This window comes from Natator depressus, chromosome 23 (genome assembly GCF_965152275.1).
Source record: "Natator depressus isolate rNatDep1 chromosome 23, rNatDep2.hap1, whole genome shotgun sequence".
Lineage (NCBI taxonomy): Eukaryota > Metazoa > Chordata > Testudines > Cheloniidae > Natator > Natator depressus.
In genome coordinates this window covers 23059692-23083736 of record NC_134256.1, presented here as the reverse complement: position 1 = coordinate 23083736, position 24045 = coordinate 23059692, and the positions used below count along the sequence as shown (strand labels likewise).

At 74.2% G+C, this 24045-nt stretch overlaps 2 protein-coding genes across 2 annotated transcripts; one reads left to right on the top strand and one right to left on the bottom strand.

Moving 5' to 3' along the window:
* Positions 1-1726: 1726 nt before the first annotated feature.
* IRAK1 (interleukin 1 receptor associated kinase 1) lies at positions 1727-11257 on the top strand. The gene is given in 18 exon segments (XM_074937043.1): positions 1727-1897; positions 3999-4166; positions 5017-5157; positions 5269-5375; positions 5641-5823; positions 6039-6103; positions 7540-7553; positions 7556-7653; positions 7921-8036; positions 8178-8326; positions 8329-8384; positions 8637-8672; positions 8674-8706; positions 8831-9067; positions 9261-9371; positions 9373-9415; positions 10504-10632; positions 10812-11257. Coding segments are annotated over 18 exon segments (1854 nt in total). The 5' UTR covers positions 1727-1776; the 3' UTR covers positions 10859-11257.
* Positions 11258-11686: 429 nt separating this feature from the next.
* On the bottom strand, positions 11687-12269 carry TMEM187 (transmembrane protein 187). The gene is given in 6 exon segments (XM_074937465.1): positions 11687-11759; positions 11761-11861; positions 11864-11950; positions 11952-12017; positions 12020-12157; positions 12159-12269. Coding segments are annotated over 6 exon segments (576 nt in total).
* Between the last annotated feature and the right edge of the window lie 11776 nt (positions 12270-24045).

Here is a 24045-nt window from a genome sequence, read left to right as displayed (position 1 = left end):
ACACTGCCCCATAGCCCTGCCCCATTCCTCCCCACAACCAGCTTCTCCCTGTAATCCCCCTGCCCTGCCTCCTCCCCCAATCCCTCCTCACAGACACTGCCCCAAACCCCCCTCCTCACAGACACTGCCCCATAGCCCTGCCCCATTCCTCCCCACAACCAGCTTCTCCCTGTAATCCCCCTGCCCTGCCTCCTCCCCCAATCCCTCCCCACAGACCCTGCCCCAAACCCCCCTCCTCACAGACACCGCTCCAACCCCTCCATAGCCCTGCCCCATTCCTCCCCACAACCAGCTTCTCCCTGTAATCCCCCTGCCCTGCCTCCTCCCCCAATCCCTCCTCACAGACACTGCCCCATAGCCCTGCCCCATTCCTCCCCACAACCAGCTTCTCCCTGTAATCCCCCTGCCCTGCCTCCTCCCCCAATCCCTCCCCACAGACCCTGCCCCAAACCCCCCTCCTCACAGACACTGCCCCATAGCCCTGCCCCATTCCTCCCCACAACCAGCTTCTCCCTGTAATCCCCCTGCCTTGCCTCCTCCCCACAGACCCTGCCCCAAACCCCCCTCCTCACAGACACTGCCCCATAGCCCTGCCCCATTCCTCCCCACAACCAGCTTCTCCCTGTAATCCCCCTGCCCTGCCTCCTCCCCCAATCCCTCCCCACAGACCCTGCCCCAAACCCCCCTCCTCACAGACACCGCTCCAACCCCTCCATAGCCCTGCCCCATTCCTCCCCACAACCAGCTTCTCCCTGTAATCCCCCTGCCTTGCCTCCTCCCCACAGACCCTGCCCCAAACCCCCCTCCTCACAGACACTGCCCCATAGCCCTGCCCCATTCCTCCCCACAACCAGCTTCTCCCTGTAATCCCCTTGCCTTGCCTCCTCCCCCAATCCCTCCCCACGGACCCTGCCCCAAACCCCCCTCCTCACAGACACTGCCCCATAGCCCTGCCCCATTCCTCCCCACAACCAGCTTCTCCCTGTAATCCCCCTGCCCTGCCTCCTCCCCCAATCCCTCCTCACAGACACTGCCCCAAACCCCCCTCCTCACAGACACTGCCCCATAGCCCTGCCCCATTCCTCCCCACAACCAGCTTCTCCCTGTAATCCCCCTGCCCTGCCTCCTCCCCCAATCCCTCCTCACAGACACTGCCCCAAACCCCCCTCCTCACAGACACTGCCCCATAGCCCTGCCCCATTCCTCCCCACAACCAGCTTCTCCCTGTAATCCCCCTGCCCTGCCTCCTCCCCCAATCCCTCCCCACAGACACTGCCCCATAGCCCTGCCCCATTCCTCCCCACAACCAGCTTCTCCCTGTAATCCCCCTGCCCTGCCTCCTCCCGCAACCTCCCCAAACACCACCCCACCTCTCCCCACGGCCCCGCCCCCAACCCCTCCCATCACTCCGCCCCCACTTGTAGCCCCTCCCCTTTCGTAGCCCCTCCGCGGAGCGTTTGCTGCAGAGCCACTGACTCATGCCACACTCAAGATGGCGGAGCCACACAGGCTCAGCTGGTTGTACGTAGCGGGGAAGCAGCCACACTCAAAATGGCGACGTGCGACCAACTCTCCACACCCAATATGGCGGCGCCACCGTCAACGCAATGGGCCTGGCTGGGGACTCCGCCCCACTCAACATGGCGGCAAATCGCTCTTTTCGTAGAATTTGCCACTCCCAAGATGGCGTCGAGAAACGGCCGGTCTGCGCCGCACGCATGCGCATTCAGCCGTTAAACGTTCTGTCTTAAAGGGGAAGTGCCCGGTGACTGGGGCATGGCCGGGACCGGCTCCGGCTCCGGCTCCGGACGGTTCCTCTACGAGCTCCCGGCCTGGCTGGTCTGCGGCCTCTGCCGCCTGATGGACGCGCTGGACCGGGCGGACTGGGAGCGCTTCGGTACGGGGTCTCTGGGGTGCCCCTGAGGGGGAGGGGCCGGGGTGCACTGGGGGAGGAGCTGGGGTACCCTGTCGGGGGAGGAGGGTCCTGTGGTGTGCTGGGGGCCAGGGCTGGGGGGAACCCTGGGGGGCTGGGCCGCACTGGGGGGAGGGGGCACCGAGGGAGGGACGGGGGGGGCTGGGCCGCACTGGGGGGAGGGGGCACCGAGGGAGGGACGGGGGGGGCTGGGCCGCACTGGGGGGGGGAGGGGCACCGACGGAGGGACTGGGGGGGCTGGGCCGCACTGGGGGGGGAGGGGGCACCGACGGAGGGACTGGGGGGGCTGGGCCGCACTGGGGGGGGAGGGGGCACCGACGGAGGGACTGGGGGGGGCTGGGCCGCACTAGGGGGAGGGGGCACCGACGGGGGGTTGGGCCGCACTGGGGGGGGAGGGGGCACCGACGGAGGGACGGGGGGCTGGGCCGCACTGGGGGGGAGGGGGCACCGACGGGGGGTTGGGCCGCACTGGGGGGGGAGGGGGCACCGACGGGGGGCTGGGCCGCACTGGGGGGGGAGGGGGCACCGACGGAGGGACGGGGGGGGGCTGGGCCGCACTAGGGGGAGGGGGCACCGACGGAGGGACGGGGGGGGGGCTGGGCCGCACTGGGGGGGGGAGGGGGCACCGAGGGAGGGACTGGGGGGGCTGGGCCGCACTGGGGGGGGGAGGGGCACCGAGGGAGGGACTGGGGGGGCTGGGCCGCACTGGGGGGGGGAGGGGCACCGAGGGAGGGACTGGGGGGGCTGGGCCGCACTGGGGGGGAGGGGCACCGACGGAGGGACTGGGGGGGCTGGGCCGCACTGGGGGGGGGAGGGGGCCCCGACGGAGGGACGGGGGGTTGGGCTGCACTGGGGGGGGAGGGGGCACCGACGGAGGGACTGGGGGGGCTGGGCCGCACTGGGGGGGGGAGGGGCACCGACGGAGGGACTGGGGGGGCTGGGCCGCACTGGGGGGGAGGGGGCACCGACGGAGGGACTGGGGGGGCTGGGCCGCACTGGGGGGGGGAGGGGCACCGACGGAGGGACTGGGGGGGCTGGGCCGCACTGGGGGGGGAGGGGCACCGACGGAGGGACTGGGGGGGCTGGGCCGCACTGGGGGGGGAGGGGGCACCGACGGAGGGACTGGGGGGGCTGGGCCGCACTGGGGGGGGAGGGGGCACCGACGGAGGGACTGGGGGGGGCTGGGCCGCACTAGGGGGAGGGGGCACCGACGGGGGGTTGGGCCGCACTGGGGGGGGAGGGGGCACCGACGGAGGGACGGGGGGCTGGGCCGCACTGGGGGGGGAGGGGCACCGAGGGAGGGACGGGGGGGCTGGGCTGCACTGGGGGGGGAGGGGGCACCGATGGGGGGCTGGGCCGCACTGGGGGGGGAGGGGGCACCGACGGAGGGACGGGGGGGGGCTGGGCCGCACTAGGGGGAGGGGGCACCGACGGAGGGACGGGGGGGGGGCTGGGCCGCACTGGGGGGGGGAGGGGGCACCGAGGGAGGGACTGGGGGGGCTGGGCCGCACTGGGGGGGGGAGGGGCACCGAGGGAGGGACTGGGGGGGCTGGGCCGCACTGGGGGGGAGGGGCACCGACGGAGGGACTGGGGGGGCTGGGCCGCACTGGGGGGGGGAGGGGGCCCCGACGGAGGGACGGGGGGTTGGGCCGCACTGGGGGGGGAGGGGGCACCGACGGAGGGACTGGGGGGGCTGGGCCGCACTGGGGGGGGAGGGGCACCGACGGAGGGACTGGGGGGGCTGGGCCGCACTGGGGGGGGAGGGGGCACCGACGGAGGGACTGGGGGGGCTGGGCCGCACTGGGGGGGGGAGGGGCACCGACGGAGGGACTGGGGGGGCTGGGCCGCACTGGGGGGGGGAGGGGCACCGACGGAGGGACTGGGGGGGCTGGGCCGCACTGGGGGGGGAGGGGCACCGACGGAGGGACTGGGGGGGCTGGGCCGCACTGGGGGGGGGAGGGGCACCGACGGAGGGACTGGGGGGGCTGGGCTGCACTGGGGGGGGGAGGGGGCCCCGACGGAGGGACGGGGGGCTGGGCCGCTGACACCTGCCCCCTCCCCGCAGCCTCGCGGATCGCGCGGGACCAGGTCGAGCTGCGTCTGTGCGAGGGGACGGACGGACGGACCCAGCGGCTGCTCTGGGCCTGGACGAACCGAAACGCCCGCGTCGGGCAGCTGCTGGCGCTGCTGGACGAGCTGGAGCTGTACCGGGCTCGCGACCTGCTGGCCAGCTGTGAGCGCCCCACGGCCGCCCCACGGCCCCCGTCAGCCCGGCCCTGCTGGCGCCCCTCGCTCCCGACCCGCAGCCCCCCGCCAGCCCGGCTGCCCCACAGCCCCCGTCAGCCCAGCCCTGCCCCCCCAGCTCTGCCGGCGCCCCTCGCTCCCGACCCACAGCCCCCCCGCCGGCCCGGCCACCCCACAGCCCCCGTCAGCCCAGCCCTGCCCCCCCAGCTCTGCCGGCGCCCCTCGCTCCCGACCCACAGCCCCCTGCCCCCACGGCCGCCCCACAGCCCCCGTCAGCCCGGCCCTGCCCCCCCAGCTCTGCCGGCGCCCCTCGCTCCCGACCCACAGCCCCCCCGCCGGCCCGGCCACCCCACAGCCCCCGTCAGCCCAGCCCTGCCCCCCCAGCTCTGCCGGCGCCCCTCGCTCCCGACCCACAGCCCCCTGCCCCCACGGCCGCCCCACAGCCCCCGTCAGCCCGGCCCTGCCCCCCCAGCTCTGCCGGCGCCCCTCGCTCCCGACCCACAGCCCCCCCGCTGGCCCGGCCACCCCACAGCCCCCGTCAGCCCGGCCCTGCCCCCCCAGCTCTGCCGGCGCCCCTCGCTCCCGACCCACAGCCCCCCACCGGCCCGGCCGCCCCACAGCCCCCGTCAGCCCAGCCCTGCCCCCCCAGCTCTGCCGGTGCCCCTCACTCCCGACCCGCAGCCCCCTGCCAGCCCGGCCCTGGCCTCAGGGTGGTGGGATCCCAGGGTCCCTATGAAGGGTGGGGGTATGTGGGGGGCAGAGTTTAGGGCTGACGGATTAGTGGAGTCAGGTTCCTTTGTGCATGGCTCCCATCTTTAACCCCCCGTTTTGTTTCCCAGGGCAGCCTCCCTCCGAGCCCCCTGTCCTGAGACCCCCGTTTCTTCCCTCAGCTCCTCCAGCCCCCCAACCCCCCACCGGTGACAGCAGAGCTTGGACCGTTACCTGGGACCCCCCCAAACCGCCCCCGCAGCCTCCGCCAGGTAACTCCGCCCCCTCCCCCTGGGGGTGGGGAATTGAATCTCGGGGGGTGCAGCTCTCCCCATTCCCCTTCCCCTGCTAACAGACTGCCTGTTTCTGCCCCCCCCCCCCAGAGCCCTCCTGCCCGTCGCTGCCTCTGCCTGGCCCCCCACCCAGCAGCCTGCTCAGCACCAGGACCCAGGGCCCCGGCCCCCCACCCGCAGCCCCCCCTGCCAACCAGGTACCGAGATGGGAAGGTGGGGGGTGCTTGGACGGAGTGGGGAGGGAAGAGCCCTGAGTAGGGGGGCAGGGATGGATAACAGGGGAGAGCCCTGGCTGGCAGTAGTTATGGGCAATACACCCCCCACGGTGGCAGCGGGGCGGAGGGGTCTGATTGGGTCCAACCCAGAATCCTTAGCGCTCTGGCCTGGGCTCTCTGTTGCTTGCGGGGGGGCCCTGAGCTGCCCCTGTGTGTGTGTCTCTCTCTCCCCCTGCAGGGGGTGGAGTCTCTGGGCCCCGCCCCCCTGGAGCTGGGCCCTGCCCCCCAGCCCTTTGCCTGGCCCCTGGCGGAGCTGGCGCAGGCCACGGACGGCTTCGCGGAGCGGCATAAGGTCGGGGAAGGCGGGTTCGGCTGCGTGTACCGGGCCCGGCTGCGCAACACCGACTACGCAGTCAAGCGGCTGAAGGAGGTATGGGGGACACGGGGGCCCCTACCCAGCATCCTCGGTGGGGGGGCCCTTCCCAGTATCCTTTGCATTCCTCCTGTCCACTGATCTACCCACAATCCTTTGAGCCCCCCACTCGCGCTGGGGCCTGCCCCAGAATCCTTTACTCTGCCCCCTTCCCTTCCCTGTGTCCCGTGGGGCAGGTGACCAGACTCTCATTTAACCCCCCATTTCTCCAGGACGCGGAGCTAGATTGGAGCAGCATCCGGAGCAGCTTCCTCACCGAGGTGGAGAAACTGTCACGGTGAGGGGTGGCTGTGGGTCGGGAGTGAGGGGCTGGGCGGGACAGGGTCAGGAGTGAGGGCGGCTGTGGGTCAGGAGTGAGGGGCGCCGGGCGGGGCCGGGGCCGGGAGTGAGGGGCGCCGGGCGGGGCCGGGAGTGAGGGGCGCCGGGCGGGGCCGGGGTCGGGAGTGAGGGGCACTGGCGGGGCCGGGAGTGAGGGGCGCCGGGCGGGGCCGGGGTCGGGAGTGAGGGGCACTGGCAGGGCCAGGCAGGGCAGGGCCGGGACCGGGCGGGTCAGGAGTGAGGGGGGCCGGGGCGGGGCCGGGCGGCGCCGGGGGCCGGGGCGGGGCCGGGCGGCGCCGGGGGCCGGGGCGGGGCTGGGCGCCGGGCCGGTCGGCGGGGGCCGGGGGCAGGTCGGCCGGGGGCGGGGGCCGGCCCGGGCGGCCCGGTTGGCGGTCGGCCGTCGGCGGGGGGCGGTCGCCGGGGACAGGCGGGTTGGGAGTGAGGGGCGCCAGCGGGGCTGGGGCCCGGGGCTGGGCTGGCAGGGGCTGCGGGTCAGCAGTGAGGGGCGCCGGCAGCTGGGTGGCCGGGTGGCGGCCGGCCGGTGGGCAGGCGGCCGGTCGGTCGGCGGTCAGCCGGGGCCGGTTGGCGGTCGGCTGTCGGGGCCGGGCAGGTCGGGAGTGAGGGGCGCCGGCGGGGCTGGGGGCCCGGGGCTGGGCTGGCAGGGGCCGCGGGTCAGCAGTGAGGGGCACCAGCAGGGCCGGGCGGGGCAGGGGCTGTGGGTCAGGAGTGAGGGGCGCTGGCAGGACTGGGGGCCCAGGGCTGGGCTGGCAGGGGCTGCGGGTCGGGGTGTCGCGGGGTACCCGGGCCCTGCTCGGACCTGCTCCCTGCGAAGCCGGGCAGGACGCTGGGGACCCTCCCCTCTCGGCGCCGACTGTCCCCAGGGCAAGACGCTGCCCCGGCTTCCACCGTCCTGGGTCCGGCCCCGGAGCCTCCAGCCTCCCCTGCCCCACTGGGCGCTTCCCGCAGCGCGTCCCCCGGGGCGGGGACCTGGGGGGGCCAGAGCGCCCTGCCCCCCAGATGGGACTCTTGAGCAGCGTGTGGAACGCGGCGTAGAACAGAGCTTGGTAGCACAGAAATCGGTGACTTTCAGCCAAGCCCTTCTTGGGGGGAGGGAAGCCAGAGCCAGGGCTCTGGTCCCCGCCCCCCCCACCCCAAGCCAGCCGAGACCGACTCCTTCCAGCTGCCGGGCCCCTGCCCTGCCCGGTGCTCGTCCAGAACAGACTCCCGTTCCCCATCACGCGGGGAAATCCCCACCTCGTCACAGGGAGTGAGGGGCACCGGCCGTGGGGGGGGCTCCAGTGGGGCCAGCGCCCTGGGACCTACCCAGAATGCTTTGCACTCACTCTGGCCCCAGGAATTTGGGGTGACCCTCCCCCACTAACTCCCCGCCCCCAGGTTCCGGCACCCCAACACGTGGAGTTCGGGGGGTTCTGCGCCGAGCGGGACCATTTCTGCCTCGTCTACGTTTTCATGCCCAACGGGTCCCTGGAGGATCGGCTGAGCGGCCAGGTAACCCCCACCCCAGGGAGCCACCCCCCGAGCGGCAAGCAAGGGGGGGGGCTGGGGAGGAGGGGGCTGTGCTGGGCCCCCCGGGCAGGAGTCTCCAGTTGGGTCATTTGGCTCCCAGCCCCCCCCGGGGCTCAGCCTGCCGGGCTGCCTGGGCTCCAGGACCCCCCCAGTCCCATTCCATGGGGACGCAGCCTTGGGCCCCCCCTCCCTCGCCCTAAGGGAAGCAGAACATGGCCCCTCCCCATTCACCCCCCTCTGCTCCCCCAGGGCCGGGCGCCCCCCCTGACGTGGGCCCAGCGGCTGGAGGTGCTGGTGGGGACAGCGTGCGCCGTCCAGTTCCTGCACCACGACACACCCAGCCTGATCCACGGGGACATCAAGAGGTGAGGGGGTTCGTGGGGGGCGCAGGGTGGGGGCTGGGGATGTCTCTGGAGCTGAAGGGGGCCCGGGGAGCGGGGCTTGGGGAGGAGGGCAGCAGGGGGCGTTGCGGGGGCCACATCTCACCCCATGTCTCCTCCCCCCAGCTCGAACATCCTGCTGGACCGGGCGCTGCGCCCCCGGCTGGGCGACTTCGGGCTGGCGCGGGCCGGGCGGGGCCGGGCAGGGAGCGGGGGGCTCAGTGCCAGCCTGGGCCGGACCCACACGGTGCGGGGCACCCTGGCCTACCTGCCCCCGAGTACGTGCAGAGCGGGGCCCTGTCCCCCGCTATCGACACCTACAGCTACGGTGTGGTGAGTACCAGCCCCCGCATGCTCCCCTGCCCCCCGCCTGAGGCCCCCCACTAGACCCCCCCAACCTCAGGGGGTCAGGCTCCCCTTTTTTCTTGGTTGGGGGGGGAAGGAAACAGGGCAGGAGCTCCCAGACCCCTCCCCCTAAGAGCTCAGACTAACCGACCTGGGTCTCACATGAGGGATGGGGGGGGATCTTCCCGCCACCCCCAACCTCCCATGCTGGAGCCTTCAGCAACCCCCTCGGCCCCCTAGGTGCTGCTGGAAACGCTGACGGGGAGACGGGCCCTGGGAGACAGACGGACGTGGACGGACACAGTTCCTGGTGAGACGCTGACCCCCCCCCCTTCCCTCCCCCCGTGCCCCTCACTCCTGACCTCCCACCCCCAGGTACCCCGGGCTGCCCCCAGCCCTGCCGGTGCCCCTCACCCCCGACCCCCACCCCACAGAAGGATCTGGTCGCAGAGGAGGAGGAGGCTGAGGTGGGCGAGGGTCCCGGGCGATCGCAGCTGGCGGTGACGGGCCCGGACCAGGACGCTCGGGCGACTCGGGTCGGCACCAGGATCTTCCGGAGCCACGTGGACTCACGGGTCGGGCCGTGTCCGGAGGGGCTGGGCCCTGCGCTGGGCCGGCTGGCGACCCTCTGCCTCCAGAAACGCAGCAAACGGCGCCCACCCATGGCCCAGGTACCGGACGCCTGGGTTCTCTCCGGCTCTGGCAGGGGAGTGGAGTCTGGTGGGTTAGAGCAGGGAGGGCTGGGAGCCCGGACGCCTGGGTTCTCTCCGGCTCTGGCAGGGGAGCAGGGTCTGGTGGGTTTAGAGCAGGGGGGCTGGGAGCCCGGACTCCTGGGTTCTCACCCTGCTCTGCCTGTGCCCCTAGGTGTATGAGGACCTAGAGCGGCTACAGAAGTCGCTGCCCTGGGATCCCCCCTCGATCCCCCAGGGGGACTCGCTCCCCAGGGCCCCGGAGCTGCCCCCCAACCAGCCTGTGGGAGAGCGACCAGAGCCTGTCGGAGGAGGGGGGCAGCTGGTTGGGTGAGTCCTGTCTTTGTGGGGTGACTTCTGACCCCATTGTCCTCCCCAAAGTGCCCTTTGACCCCTGTCCCAGACCTCTCGGGGGTCTGCTCTCGCTGGGGGCCCCCTGGGACTGCAACCTTGAGCCCCAGCAGCCTGGCTCTGCTGTGGGCCACTCGGGGTGTCCCCTCCTCTGGGCTCTGGGGCCCCCACCCAGTGGAAAAGGGACCCTGGCAGCTCCGGTTGTGGCTCCATGTGGCCCCCGGGGGTGGCCAGCAGGCGCCTGCAGCCCTGAGGTGCTTGGCGGCCAGGGAGGCTCCCTGCGCTGCCTCCACCCCCAGTGCCGGCTCCGCAGTTCCCATTGGCTGGGAACCGCGACCAATGGGAGCTGTGGGCACGAGGGCAGCACAGGGCCGCGGTAAGCACTGCTGGGACCCCAAACCCCTCCCCCAGCCTCAGCCCGCACCCCAAACCCCTCATCCCCGGCTGGAGCCCTCCCCCTCCAAACCCCAGCCCAGAGCCCCTCCTGGAGCCTGCAACCCCCCGCACCCCAACCCCCTCAGCCCCAGCCCCAGCTCCTTGAGTGAGGGAGGGGGCGGGGCCTCCGAGGCACCCCGTCCGCCCAATCAGCAGGACTCACCAGGGTCACACTGCACATCTGACCCCAGCTGGGCCTGTCCTGGTCCCCAGGGGCTCCAGCTCCTCCCCCAACCGCCCTTCCCCCCGCCCCCCACTGGAACCGGTCGCCAGGCCCTCAGGCCCTTGCCCCCCTGGCCGAGCGGCTGCTCCTGAGCTGGGGGTGCTCCTGGGCACCAGTCGCTGGGTCCCCCGTCTCCAGGCCAGTATCTGGGGTCCTGGCTGCCAGGTGAGGTCACACCTGGTCCCCTGCAGCAACAAACGCCCCCTCCCACTCCCTCATTGCACATGGGGAAACTGAGGCACACAGTGTTCTCCGCTGCCCACCATGTTTGCTCCTGCTGGACCTGGCCTGGGTGACTTTCGACTCCAGCTGACATGGCCCTTTATCCCATGCTTGCTGTAACCTCTGACCCCTCAGTCTGGTGACCTTTGACCCAGGCAGGGTGCCCTGACCTCTGCTCTCTCTGCAGGTGTCGCCCCGTCCCTGCACCCCCAGATTCACATCAACCCAGCCCGGCAGCGCATCATGGAGCGGCTGGCGCTGTACCAGCAGGGGGCGCTGGACAGCCTGGGGGTGCTGGCCTCCGAGCTCCCAGCAGGTAACCCCACTCCTCCCAGCAGCCCCTGAGTTTGGGGGGGGCTGGCGTAAAACTCCCCCCTCGAGCTCCTTTCCCCCGAGGGTGGTTCTTTCCGTGCCTGGGGGGGCCCTGGGTGGGGGTGGGGTCTCTGTCCCCCCCCCCCCGCCCCATGGCTCTGACCCCTCTCCTCTCCCCTGCAGGCTCAGCCCCCCGCCTGCCCGAGGAGAGTGATGATTTTGAGCCCTGAGAAGGATGGACAGACATGGAAGGATGAAGTTCTCATCGATGGCGGGGGCAAGCCCCACCCCAAAACGCACCTCCAGGCTGCTACAACCCCCCCTCGATCCAGGGACCCAGGCGTCCGGGGAGGTGACTTTGAATGGAGGGGCAGACACTCTCCTCCCCTCCCCCCCTGCAGCGGGCATGGGGCCCAGGCAGCCGGGAAGGCGCCTTTGAACTGCAGGGGGAGTGGCACCTTGGTACTTAGTGGCTCGTGCCCACCCCCCGCCACGCGGCTCCCCCTTGCTCCATGGGACCCAGGTGTCTGGGGCACAAAGACGCCCCACAAGCTCCCACCTGTGAAGGTTCACGTTTCCCGGAGCCCCACGGCTGGCTTCCTGGGGGTGGGGGGGTCGCAGAACCGTCACTGGAAAAATAAAACATTTTATATATTTTTAGTCCGTGCCGGGGGGCCATTTATAGGTAGCCAGCAGCGGGTGAGGGGTCCCCCTATCTGCTGGGGTGCAGCCTGTCTAGTCAGCCCCCCCGTGCCCGGCCAGAGCATCCACTACTAAGCCCCAGGACCTGCTCCCAGCACAGCGTCCCCTTCAGGCAGGGGCAGGGGCAGAAATCTTCCATGCCCATCTCTTGATTCTGCTTGGATGCGGTCCCCCAGCCGTGGGGGGAGGGTGCCCGCTGTCCTGGCCCCAGGAGCGGGGCGGGCAGGGACTGCAGGGCCAGGGTGGGCTGGGGCCTCGGGCCCCTTCCCAGGCGTGGGGAATTGCAGCCCGTCACACCGCTTGGAGCAGAAGTGGCTGCTGGGTCTCCGGACGGGGCAGCCAGGCACCTCCCAGCTTCAGGTGGCGAAACCGGCTGCTGTGGGCCAGGCCGAGCCCGCGTCCCCCTGGCACCGCCGCGCCTGCCACGGGGGCCGCCAGGGCCACCTCAAAGCCACGTGTGTGGGCCTCCGCCAGCCCGTTGCGCAGCAGCGTGGCCCCCAGGGCCAGCGCCCCGCGGCCGGGCTGCTCGGCAAGGGCGCCAGGCAAGGGCACCAGGCCCCGGCCCAGGCGAAGACAGGCACTGTGACCCACTGGCCCAGCACAGCCACCCGCGGGTGCTGGGGTCCAGAGCCGGGCCCACGGGACGGGGCCATAGGCCAGGGCCATCAGGGCGAAGCCGGCCGGCGGCAGCAGCGGCGGCGGTGCCAGCGGCCAGCCCAGGGGAGCCAGCGCCAGCCCAGCACCACGTGGCCCAGGTTCACCAGCGAGTTGCAGGGCACGGCCAGGGCGGGGGGTGGCCAGGGCACGGGGGGCTCTGGGTAGTGCCCGGTACCCCACCTCCACAGCCACCCTGTCCAGGCCACGGGTGGCCACCACGGCCAGGCCCGGAGCGCTGGCCCCGGCCACGTGCAGGAGCGCCGCATGGTCCTCGGGCCCCATGGCCGGGCCTGGCATACCCCAGCCGCCTCCACAGCACCACCCCTCGGCCTCGGCCACGCACCGCAGCCATTGGCTGAGCCACTGTCCCCTCCCCGGCTGCCTTAACCACTGCTGTGCCAAACCTCGGAGCAGGCCTGGCCTGGCGCGCCTCCCTCCCGACCCGCAGCCCCTGCTAGCCCTGCCCTGTCCCACGGCCCCCATGAGCACCCCTCCCTCCTGACCCACAGCCCCTGCTAGCCCAGCCCTGCCGCACGGCCCATCAGCACCCCTCCCTCCCGACCCGCAGCCCCTGCTAGCCAGCCCTGCCGCACGGCCCATCAGCACCCCTCCCTCCTGACCCACAGCCCCTGCTAGCCCTGCCCTGTCCCACGGCCCCATCAGCACCCCTCCCTCCTGACCCACAGCCCCTGCTAGCCCAGCCCTGCCGCACGGCCCATCAGCACCCCTCCCTCCCGACCCGCAGCCCCTGCTAGCCCTGCCCTGTCCCACGGCCCCATCAGCACCCCTCCCTCCTGACCCACAGCCCCTGCTAGCCCTGCCCTGTCCCACGGCCCCATCAGCACCCCTCCCTCCTGACCCACAGCCCCTGCTAGCCCTGCCCTGTCCCACGGCCCCATCAGCACCCCTCCCTCCTGACCCGCAGCCCTGCTAGCCCTGCCCTGTCCCACGGCCCCATCAGCACCCCTCCCTCCTGACCCACAGCCCCTGCTAGCCCTGCCCTGCCGCACGGCCCCATGAGCACCCCTCCCTCCTGACCCACAGCCCCTGCTAGCCCTGCCCTGTCCCACGGCCCCGCCGGTGCCCCTCACTCCCGACCCGCAGCCCTGCTAGCCCTGCCCTGTCCCACGGCCCATCAGCACCCCTCCCTCCTGACCCACAGCCCCTGCTAGCCCTGCCCTGCCGCACGGCCCCATGAGCACCCCTCCCTCCTGACCCACAGCCCCTGCTAGCCCTGCCCTGTCCCACGGCCCCATGAGCACCCCTCCCTCCTGACCCACAGCCCCTGCTAGCCCTGCCCTGTCCCACGGCCCCATCAGCACCCCTCCCTCCTGACCCACAGCCCCTGCTAGCCCTGCCCTGTCCCACGGCCCCATCAGCACCCCTCCCTCCTGACCCACAGCCCCTGCTAGCCCTGCCCTGTCCCACGGCCCCGCCGGTGCCCCTCACTCCCGACCCGCAGCCCTGCTAGCCCTGCCCTGTCCCACGGCCCATCAGCACCCCTCCCTCCTGACCCACAGCCCCTGCTAGCCCAGCCCCTGCCGCACGGCCCCATCAGCACCCCTCCCTCCTGACCCACAGCCCCTGCTAGCCCTGCCCTGTCCCACGGCCCCATCAGCACCCCTCCCTCCTGACCCACAGCCCCTGCTAGCCCTGCCCTGTCCCACGGCCCCATCAGCACCCCTCCTTCCTGACCCACAGCCCCTGCTAGCCCTGCCCTGTCCCACGGCCCCATCAGCACCCCTCCTTCCTGACCCACAGCCCCTGCTAGCCCTGCCCTGTCCCACGGCCCCGCCGGTGCCCCTCACTCCCGACCCACAGCCCTGCTAGCCCTGCCCTGTCCCACGGCCCCATCAGCACCCCTCCCTCCTGACCCACAGCCCCTGCTAGCCCAGCCCTGCCCCACGGCCCCGCCGGTGCCCCTCACTCCCGACCCGCAGCCCTGCTAGCCGACCCCTGCCCCACAGCCCTGCTGGTGCCCCTCACTCCCGACCCGCAGCCCTGCTAGCCCAGCCCTGCCCCACGGCCCCGCCGGTGCCCCTCACTCCCGACCCACAGCCCTGCTAGCCCAGCCCTGCCCCCATGGCCCTGCCGGTGCCCCTCCCTCCTGACCCACAGCCCCTGCTAGCCCAGCCCTGCCGCACGGCCCCATCAGCACCCCTCCCTCCTGACCCACAGCCCCTGCTAGCCCTGCCCTGTCCCACGGCCCCATCAGCACCCCTCCTTCCTGACCCACAGCCCCTGCTAGCCCTGCCCTGTCCCACGGCCCCGCCGGTGCCCCTCACTCCCGACCCACAGCCCTGCTAGCCCTGCCCTGTCCCACGGCCCCATCAGCACCCCTCCCTCCTGACCCACAGCCCCTGCTAGCCCAGCCCTGCCCCACGGCCCCGCCGGTGCCCCTCACTCCCGACCCGCAGCCCTGCTAGCCGACCCCTGCCCCACAGCCCTGCTGGTGCCCCTCACTCCCGACCCGCAGCCCTGCTAGCCCAGCCCTGCCCCACGGCCCCGCCGGTGCCCCTCACTCCCGACCCACAGCCCTGCTAGCCCAGCCCTGCCCCCATGGCCCTGCCGGTGCCCCTCCCTCCTGACCCACAGCCCCTGCTAGCCCTGCCCTGTCCCACGGCCCCATCAGCACCCCCTCCCTCCTGACCCACAGCCCCTGCTAGCCCAGCCCTGCCGCACGGCCCCATCAGCACCCCTCCCTCCTGACCCACAGCCCCTGCTAGCCCTGCCCTGTCCCACGGCCCCATCAGCACCCCTCCTCCTGACCCACAGCCCCTGCTAGCCCTGCCCTGTCCCACGGCCCCATCAGCACCCCTCCCTCCTGACCCACAGCCCCTGCTAGCCCTGCCCTGTCCCACGGCCCCATCAGCACCCCTCCCTCCTGACCCACAGCCCCTGCTAGCCCTGCCCTGTCCCACGGCCCCATCAGCACCCCTCCCTCCTGACCCACAGCCCCTGCTAGCCCTGCCCTGTCCCACGGCCCCATCAGCACCCCTCCCTCCCGACCCACAGCCCTGCTAGCCCAGCCCTGCCCCCATGGCCCTGCCGGTGCCCCTCACTCCCGACCCACAGCCCTGCTAGCCCAGCCCTGCCCCCATGACCCTACCGGTGCCCCTCACTCCCGACCCGCAGCCCTGCTAGCCCAGCCCTGCCCCACGGCCCCGCCGGTGCCCCTCACTCCCGACCCTCAGCCCTGCTAGCCGACCCCTGCCCCACGGCCCCGCCGGTGCCCCTCACTCCCGACCCACAGCCCTGCTAGCCCAGCCCTGCCCCACGGCCCCGCCGGTGCCCCTCACTCCCGACCCACAGCCCTGCTAGCCCAGCCCTGCCCCCACGGCCCTCAGTCCCTGCTAACCCGGCCCTGCCTGCCCCCTTGGATGACCAGACAGCAAATGTGAAAAATCGGCACAGGGAGTGGGGGGTAATAGGAGCCTGTATAGGAAAAAGACCCAAAAGTCGGGGTATCTGGTCACCCTAGCCACACCCCTGATCTGGCTGGGCTGGTTACCAGACAGCCCCTGTGCTGGGATTCTGGGGTGATGGGGGGGGGCTCTCCTTGCAAAGAACTGCTGGCTTGTTACTATAGGGGCACAGCTGAGCCCCCCTGCCCCCTGGGGGTGACCAGCCATGCCTGACCCTTCACTGATGGCTTTGGGAGGGGTGTGTGGGTCTGTGGTGCTGGCGGGGCCAGCACCAGCGTGGGGGTGTATGTGGGTCAGCGCTGTGGGTGGGCTGGCACAGCCGGGGTGGAGGGGCATGTGGGTCAGTGGTGTTGGTGGGCCCGGCGCTGGCATAGGGGCGTATGTGGGTCAGCGATGTGGGTGGGCTGACACTGGGGTGGAGGGGCATGTGGGTCAATGATGAGGGCGGGGTGGTGGGGCCGGTGCTGGGGAGGTCCCCCCGCGGACACAGCTCCCCAGCTCGGACCCATGGACACTGACCTGGGGACCCCTGACCCCTCGCTCCAGCCAGGACCAGCCCCCTGCAACCGCCTGTCTGGGCCTGAGCCCCCACTCCACTCATGGTGATGGCCAGGGTTGGGGGGCATCTGTACCCCCCTCCTCCCATGCTTTATCTCCCCATTATTTGCCCCCCTACGCCCTCCCAATCCCTCATGTTGTCCCTGAGCTTGCAGGGTCCACGTCTCTAGTTGGGGGCTGGTTTCTGCCTGGTGCCAGGGCGTCCCAGCCCAGAGGGCCCCAACCCACGGTGGGGCCTGGAGCGCGGCTGGGGCAACCTGCTCGGGCTGCTTGGCGAAGACGTCCAGCCAGCTGCACTTCCCCACCCATCCCGTGCTGCCATCTTGGCGCTGAGGCAGGCTTGGCGCGGGCCCAGTGGCCATCTTGGCGCTCAGGCACAGTGTTGCCAACCCCAAATGTCCAAAAATAACGACAGAGCTCCCCACAAGTCATGGCATTATGTAAAAACAATAGACCCGGGGGTCTTGTGATTCGACACCTGTTTTCCGAGCCTTTTGGGCACCTTGGGAAGCGTTCACCACCCCCACGGAGAACGACGGCTGAACTCACCACAGATCCATGTGACTCCAGGAGCAGGGGCTTTAAGGAGAACAATCATTGTCATGTGGCTCACAACACAACCATGAAAGTTGGCCACACTGGAGGCGGGCTCGGCAGGGGCCGTCTCGGGCCTGGGGTGGGGGGCTCGGCGGGGGGCGTCTCGGCCGGGGGGCTCGGCGGGGCTGTCTCGGTTGTGGGGCGGGGGGCTTGGCGGGGGCTAGCCGTGGGGCTCGGCGGGGGGCGTCTCAGGCCGTGGGGCTCGGCTGGGGCGGCTCGGCCGTGGGGCTGGGGGCTGGCCGTGGGGCGCGTTCTGAGGGGAAGGAGGAGGGAAAGTGGGTGGCCATGGGGTGGGGGGCTGGCCGTGGGGCGGGGGCCGTCTTGGGCTTGGTGGGGGGGGGGGGCTCGGCGCGGGCCGTCTCGACCCTGGGGCGGGGGGCTGGCCGTGGGGCGGGGGGCTCGGCGAGGGCTGGCCGTGGGGTGCCTTCTGAGGGGAAGGACGAGGGAAAGTGGGTGGCTGTGGGGCGGGGGGCTCGGTGGGGGCTGGCCGTGGGGTGGGGGGCTCGGCAGGGGGCTCGGTTGTGGGGTGGGGGGCTCGGCGGGGGGCGCGTTCTGAGGGGAAGGAAGAGGGAAAGTGGGTGGCCGTGGGGCGGGGGGCTCGGTGGGGGGCTGGCCGTGGGGCAGGGGGCTCGGCAGGGGTCTTGGCCGTGGGGCAGGGGGCTGGCCGTGGGACGCGTTCTGAGGGGAAGGAGGAGGGAAAGAGGCTGGCCGTGGGGCGGTCGACCCTGGGGCGGGGGGCTGGCCGTGGGGCGGGGGCTCGGCGGGGGGCTCGGCCGTGGGGCGCATTTCTATGGGGAAGGACGAGGGAAAGTGGGTGGCCGTGGGGCGGGGGGCTTGGCCGTGGGGCACGTTCTGAGGGGAAGGACGAGGGAAAGTGGGTGGCCGTGGGGAAAGGGACTCGGCCGTGGGGCGCGTTCTGAGGCGAAGGGGGAGCGAAAGTGGGGTGGCCGTGGGGCTCGGTGGGGGCTGGCTGTGTGGGCGGTGGGCTCGGCGGGGGCTGGCCGTGGGGCGGGGGGCGTCTCAGCCTGGGGGGGGGCTCGGTGGGGGCCGTCTTGACCCGGGGGGGCTGGCCGTGGACCGCGTTCTGAGGCGAAGGGGGAGGGAAAGTGGGTGGCAGTGGGGCGGGGGGCTTGGCAGGCGGCTGGCCGTGGGGCGGGGGGCTCGGCGGGGGGCTTGGCCGTGGGGCGGGGGGCGTCTCGGCCTGGGAGGGGGCTCGGCGGGGGCGTCTCAACCCTGGGGGGGGCTGGCCGTGGGGCGGGGCTCGGCGGGGGGCTCGGACGTGGGGCGGGGGGCTCGGCCATGGGGCGGGGGGCGTCTCGGCCTGGGGGGGGGCTCGGCGGGGGCCGTCTCGACCCGGGGGCGGGGCTGGCCGTGGGGCGCGTTCTGAGGCGAAGGGGGAGGGGAAAGTGGGTGGCCGTGGGGCGGGGCTCGGCCGTGGGGCGGGGGGCGTCTCGGCCTGGGGGGGGGGACTGGCCGTGCATCGCGTTCTGAGGCGAAGGGGGAGGGAAAGTGGGTGGCCGGGGGCAGGGGGCTTGGCAGGGGGCTGGCCGTGGGGCGGGGGGCTCGGCCGTGGGGCAGAGGCCAGCTCGGCCTGGGGGGGGGGCTGGCCGTGGGGGGCTCGGCGGGGGGCGCGTTCTGAGGCGAAGGGGGGGGGTAAGTGGCTGGCCGTGGGGCAGGGAGCTCGCCGGGGGGCGGGGGGCTCGGCCGTGGGGCGCGTTCTGAGGCGAAGGGGGAGGGTAAGTGGGTGGCTGGTGGGGGCGGGGGGCTCGCAGGGGGCTGGCCGGGGGGCTCGGCCATTGGGCGCGTTCTGAGGCGAAGGGGGAGGGTAAGTGGGTGGCCGTGGGGCGGGGGGCTCGCCGGGGGGGCGGGGGGCTCAGCCGTGGGGCGCGTTCTGAGGCGAAGGGGGGAGTAAGCGGGTGGCTGGGGGGCGGGGGGCTCGCCGGGGGGGGGCTGGCCGGGGGGCTCGGCCATGGGGCGCATTCTGAGGCGAAGGGGGGGGGTAAGTGGGTGGCCGGGGGGCGGGGGGCTCGCCGGGGGGGGCTGGCCGGGGGGCTCGGCCATGGGGCGCGTTCTGAGGCGAAGGGGGGGGTAAGTGGGTGGCTGTGGGGCGGGGGGCTCGCCGGGGGGCTGGCCGGGGGGCTCGGCCATGGGGCGCGTTCTGAGGCGAAGGGGGGGGTAAGTGGCTGGCCGTGGGGCGGGGGGCTCGGCCGTGGGGGCTGGCCGTGGGGCGGGGGGCTCGCCGGGGAGCGGGGGGCTCGGCCGTGGGGCGCGTTCTGAGGCGAAGGGGGAGGATAAGTGGGTGGCCGTGGGGCGGGGGGCTCGCCGGGGGGCAGTGGGGCTCGGCCGTGGGGCGCGTACTGAGGCGAAGGGGGGGGGTAAGTGGGTGGCCGGGGGGCGGGGACTGGCCGGGGGGCTCGGCTGTGGGGGCGCGTTCTGAGGCGAAGGGGGGGTAAGTGGGTGGCCGGGGGGCGGGGGGCTGGCCGGGGGGCTCGGCCATGGGGCGCGTTCTGAGGCGAAGGGGGAGGGTAAGTGGGTGGCTGTAGGGCGGGGGCTCGCCGGGGGGCGGGGGGCTCGGCCGTGGGGCGCGTTCTGAGGGGAAGGGGGGGGTAAGTGGCTGGCCGTGGGGCGGGGGCTCGGCCGTGGGGGGCTGGCCGTGGGGCGGGGGGCTCCGCCGGGGGGCAGGGGGCTCGGCCGTGGGGCGCGTACTGAGGCGAAGGGGGGGGGTAAGTGGGTGGCCGGGGGGCGGGGGACTGGCCGGGGGGCTCGGCCATGGGACGCGTTCTGAGGCGAAGGGGGGGTAAGTGGGTGGCCGTGGGGCGGGGGACTCGCCGGGGGGCTGGCCGGGGGGCTCGGCCATGGGGCGCGTTCTGAGGCGAAGGGGGGGGTAAGTGGCTGGCCGTGGGGCGGGGGCTCGGCCGTGGGGGGCGGGCCGTGGGGCGGGGGGCTCGCCGGGGGGCTTGGCCGTGGGGCGCGTTCTGAGGCGAAGGGGGAGGGTAAGTGGGTGGCCGTGGGGCGGGGGCTCGCCGGGGGGCGGGGGGCTCGGCCGTGGGGCGCGTTCTGAGGCGAAGGGGGGGGGTAAGTGGGTGGCCGGGGGCGGGGGACTGGCCGGGGGGCTCGGCTGTGGGGCGCGTTCTGAGGCGAAGGGGGGGGTAAGTGGCTGGCCGTGGGGCGGGGGGCTGGCCGGGGGCTCGGCCGTGGGGCGCGTTCTGAGGCGAAGGGGGGGTAAGTGGGTGGCCGTGGGGCGGGGGCTCGCCGGGGGGCTGGCCGGGGGTCTCGGCCATGGGGCGCGTTCTGAGGCGAAGGGGGGGGTAAGTGGGTGGCCGTGGGGTGGGGAGCTCGCCGGGGGCGGGGGCTCGGCCATGGGGCGCGTTCTGAGGCGAAGGGGGGGGTAAGTGGGTGGCTGTGGGGCGGGGGGCTCGCCGGGGGGGGGTGGCCGGGGGGCTCGGCCATGCGGCACGTTCTGAGGCGAAGGGGGGGGGTAAGTGGGTGGCTGTGGGGCAGGGGGCTCGCCGGGGGGGGCTGGCCGGGGGGCTCGGCCATGGGGCGCGTTCTGAGGCGAAGGGGGGGGTAAGTGGGTGGCTGTGGGGCGGGGGGCTCGCCGGGGGGCTCGACCATGGGGCGCGTTCTGAGGCGAAGGGGGAGGGTAAGTGGGTGGCTGTAGGGCGGGGGGCTCGCCGGGGGCGGGGGGCTCGGCCGTGGGGCGCGTTCTGAGGGGAAGGGGGGGGTAAGTGGCTGGCCGTGGGGCGGGGGGCTCGGCCGTGGGGGGCTGGCCGTGGGGCGGGGGGCTCGCCGGGGGGCGGGGGGCTCGGCCGTGGGGCGCGTTCTGAGGCGAAGGGGGAGGATAAGTGGGTGGCCGTGGGGCGGGGGGCTCGCCGGGGGGCAGGGGGCTCGGCCGTGGGGCGCGTTCTGAGGCGAAGGGGGGGGTAAGTGGCTGGCTGTGGGCGGGGGTCTGGCCGGGGGGCTCGGCCATGGGGCGCGTTCTGAGGCGAAGGGGGGGGGTAAGTGGGTGGCCGGGGGGCGGGGGCTCGCCGGGGGGCTCGGCCATGGGACGCGTTCTGAGGCGAAGGGGGGGTAAGTGGGTGGCCGTGGGGCGGGGGACTCGCCGGGGGGCTGGCCGGGGGGCTCGGCCATGGGGTGCGTTCTGAGGCGAAGGGGGGGGGTAAGTGGCTGGCCGTGGGGCGGGGGGCTCGGCCGTGGGGGGCTGGCCGTGGGGCGGGGGGCTCGGCCGTGGGGGGCTCGCCGGGGGCTCGGCCGTGGGGCGCGTTCTAAGGCGAAGGGGGAGGGTAAGTGGGTGGCCGTGGGGCGGGGGCTCGCCGCGGGGCGGGGGGCTCGGCCGTGGGGCGCGTTCTGAGGCGAAGGGGGGGGGTAAGTGGGTGGGCGGGGGACAGGCCGGGGGCTCGGCTGGGGGGCGCGTTCTGAGGCGAAGGGGGGGGGTAAGTGGGTGGCCGTGGGGCGGGGGCTCGCCGGGGGGCTGGCCGGGGGTCTCGGCCATGGGGCGCGTTCTGAGGCGAAGGGGGGGGTAAGTGGGTGGCCGTGGTGCGGGGAGCTCGCCGGGGGGCTCGGCCGTGGGGCGCGTTCTGAGGCAAAGGGGGGGGTAAGTGGGTGGCCGTGGTGCGGGGAGCTCGCCGGGGGCTCGGCCGTGGGGCGCGTTCTGAGGCGAAGGGGGGGGTAAGTGGCTGGCCGTGGGGCGGGGGGCTCGGCCGTGGGGCGGGGGCTCGGGGCTAGGCCGGGGGGCGCGTTCTGAGGCGAAGGGGGAGGGTAAGGGGGTGACCGTGGGGCGGGGGGCTCCGGGGGGCGGGGGGGGCTGGGCGTGGGGCGCGTCTGAGGCGAAGGGAGGGGTAAGTGGGTGGGCCGGGGGGCGGGGGGCTCGCCGGGGGCTGGCCGGGGGGCTCGGCCATGGGCGCGTTCTGAGGCAAAGGGGGGGGTAAGTGGGTGCCGTGGGCGGGGGGCTCGCCGGGGGCGGGGGGCTCGGCGTGGGGGGTAAGTGTGTGGCCGGGGGGCGGGGGGCTGGCCGGGGGGCTCGGCCATGGGGCGCGTTCTGAGGCGAAGGGGGGGGTAAGTGGGTGGCCGGGGGGCGGGGGCTCGCCAGGGGGGGCTGGCCGGGGGGCTCGGCCTGGGGCGCGTTCTGAGGCAAAGGGGCTACAAGGGGGTAAGTGGGTGGCCGTGGGGCGGGGGGCTCGCCGGGGGCCGGGGGGCTCGGCCGTGGGGCGCGTTCTGAGGCGAAGGGGGGGGGGTAAGTGGGTGGCCGGGGGGCGGGGGCTCGCCGGGGGGGGCTGGCCGGGGGGCTCGGCCATGGGGCGCGTTCTGAGGCAAAGGGGGGGTAAGTGGGTGGCCGGTGGGGCGGGGGGCTCGCCGGGGGCCCGGGGGCTCGGCCGTGGGGCGCGTTCTGAGGCGAAGGGGGGGGGGTAAGTGGGTGGCCGGGAGGCGGGGGCTCGCCGGGGGGCTCGGCCATGGGGCGCGTTCTGAGGCAAAGGGGGGGTGTGATGGGTGGCCGTGGGGCGGGGGCTCGGCCGTGGGGCGCGTTCTGAGGCGAAGGGGGGGGGGTAAGTGGGTGGCCGTGGGGCGGGGGGCTCGCCGGAGTGCTCGGCCATGGGGCGCGTTCTGAGGCGAAGGGGGGGGTAAGTGGGTGGCCGTGGGGCGGGGGGCTCGCCGGAGTGCTCGGACATGGGGCGCGTTCTGAGGCGAAGGGGGGGGGGGTAAGTGGGTGGCCGGGGGGCGGGGGCTCGCCGGGGGGCTCGGCCATGGGGCGCGTTCTGAGGCAAAGGTGGGGGTAAGTTGGTGGCCGTGGGGCTCGCCGGGGTGCTCGGCCATGGGGTGCGTTCTGAGGCGAAGGGGGGGGGTAAGTGGGTGGCCGGGGGGCGGGGGCTCGCCAGGGGGGCTGGCCGGGGGGCTCGGCCATGGGGCGCGTTCTGAGGCAAAGGGGGGGGTAAGTGGGTGGCCGTGGGGCGGGGGGCTCGCCGGGGGCCGGGGGGCTCGGCCGTGGGCGCGTTCTGAGGCGAAGGGGGGGGGTAAGTGGGTGGCCGGGGGACGGGGGCTCGCCGGGGGCTCGGCCATGGGGCGCGTTCTGAGGCAAAGGGGGGGGTAAGTGGGTGGCCGTGGGGCGGGGGGCTCGCCGGGGGGCTCGGCCATGGGGCGCGTTCTGAGGCAAAGGGGGGGGTAAGTGGGTGGCCGTGGGGCGGGGGACTCGCCGGGGGGCTCGGCCGTGGGGCGCGTTCTGAGGCGAAGGGGGGGGTAAGTGGGTGGCCGTGGGGCGGGGGGCTCGCCGGGGGACTCGGCCGTGGGGCGCGTTCTGAGGCGAAGGGGGGGGGTAAGTGGGTGGCCGGGGACGGGGGCTCGCCGGGGGGCTCGGCCATGGGGCGCGTTCTGAGGCAAAGGGGGGGGTAAGTGGGTGGCCGGGGGGCGGGGGCTCGCGGGGGGTTCGGCCGTGGGGCGCGTTCTGAGGCAAAGGGGGGGGTAAGTGGGTGGCCGGGGGACGGGGGCTCGCCGGGGGCTCGGCCATGGGGCGCGTTCTGAGGCAAAGGGGGGGGTAAGTGGGTGGCCGTGGGGCGGGGGGCTCGCCGGGGGGCTCGGCCATGGGGCGCGTTCTGAGGCAAAGGGGGGGGTAAGTGGGTGGCCGTGGGGCGGGGGGCTCGCCGGGGGGCTCGGCCATGGGGCGCGTTCTGAGGCAAAGGGGGGGGTAAGTGGGTGGCCGTGGGGCGGGGGACTCGCCGGGGGGCTGGCCGGGGGGCTCGGCCATGGGGCGCGTTCTGAGGCGAAGGGGGGGGGTAAGTGGCTGGCCGTGGGGCGGGGGGCTCGGCCGTGGGGGGCTGGCCGTGGGGCGGGGGGCTCGCCGGGGGGCTTGGCCGTGGGGCGCGTTCTGAGGCGAAGGGGGAGGGTAAGTGGGTGGCCGTGGGGCGGGGGCTCGCCGGGGGGCGGGGGGCTCGGCCGTGGGGCGCGTTCTGAGGCGAAGGGGGGGGTAAGTGGGTGGCCGGGGGGCGGGGGACTGGCCGGGGGGCTCGGCTGTGGGGCGCGTTCTGCGGCGAAGGGGGGGGTAAGTGGGTGGCCGTGGGGCGGGGGGCTGGCCGGGGGCTCGGCCGTGGGGCGCGTTCTGAGGCGAAGGGGGGGGTAAGTGGGTGGCCATGGGGTGGGGGGCTCGCCGGGGGGCTGGCCGGGGGTCTCGGCCATGGGGCGCGTTCTGAGGCGAAGGGGGGGGTAAGTGGGTGGCCGTGGGGCGGGGAGCTCGCCGGGGGGCGGGGGGCTCGGCCATGGGGCGCGTTCTGAGGCGAAGGGGGAGGGTAAGTGGGTGGCCGTGGTGCGGGGAGCTCGCCGGGGGGCTCGGCCATGGGGCGCGTTCTGAGGCGAAGGAGGGGGGTAAGTGGGTGGCTGTGGGGCGGGGGCTCGCCGGGGGGGGGTGGCCGGGGGGCTCGGCCATGGGGCGCGTTCTGAGGCGAAGGGGGGGGGTAAGTGGGTGGCTGTGGGGCAGGGGGCTCGCCGGGGGG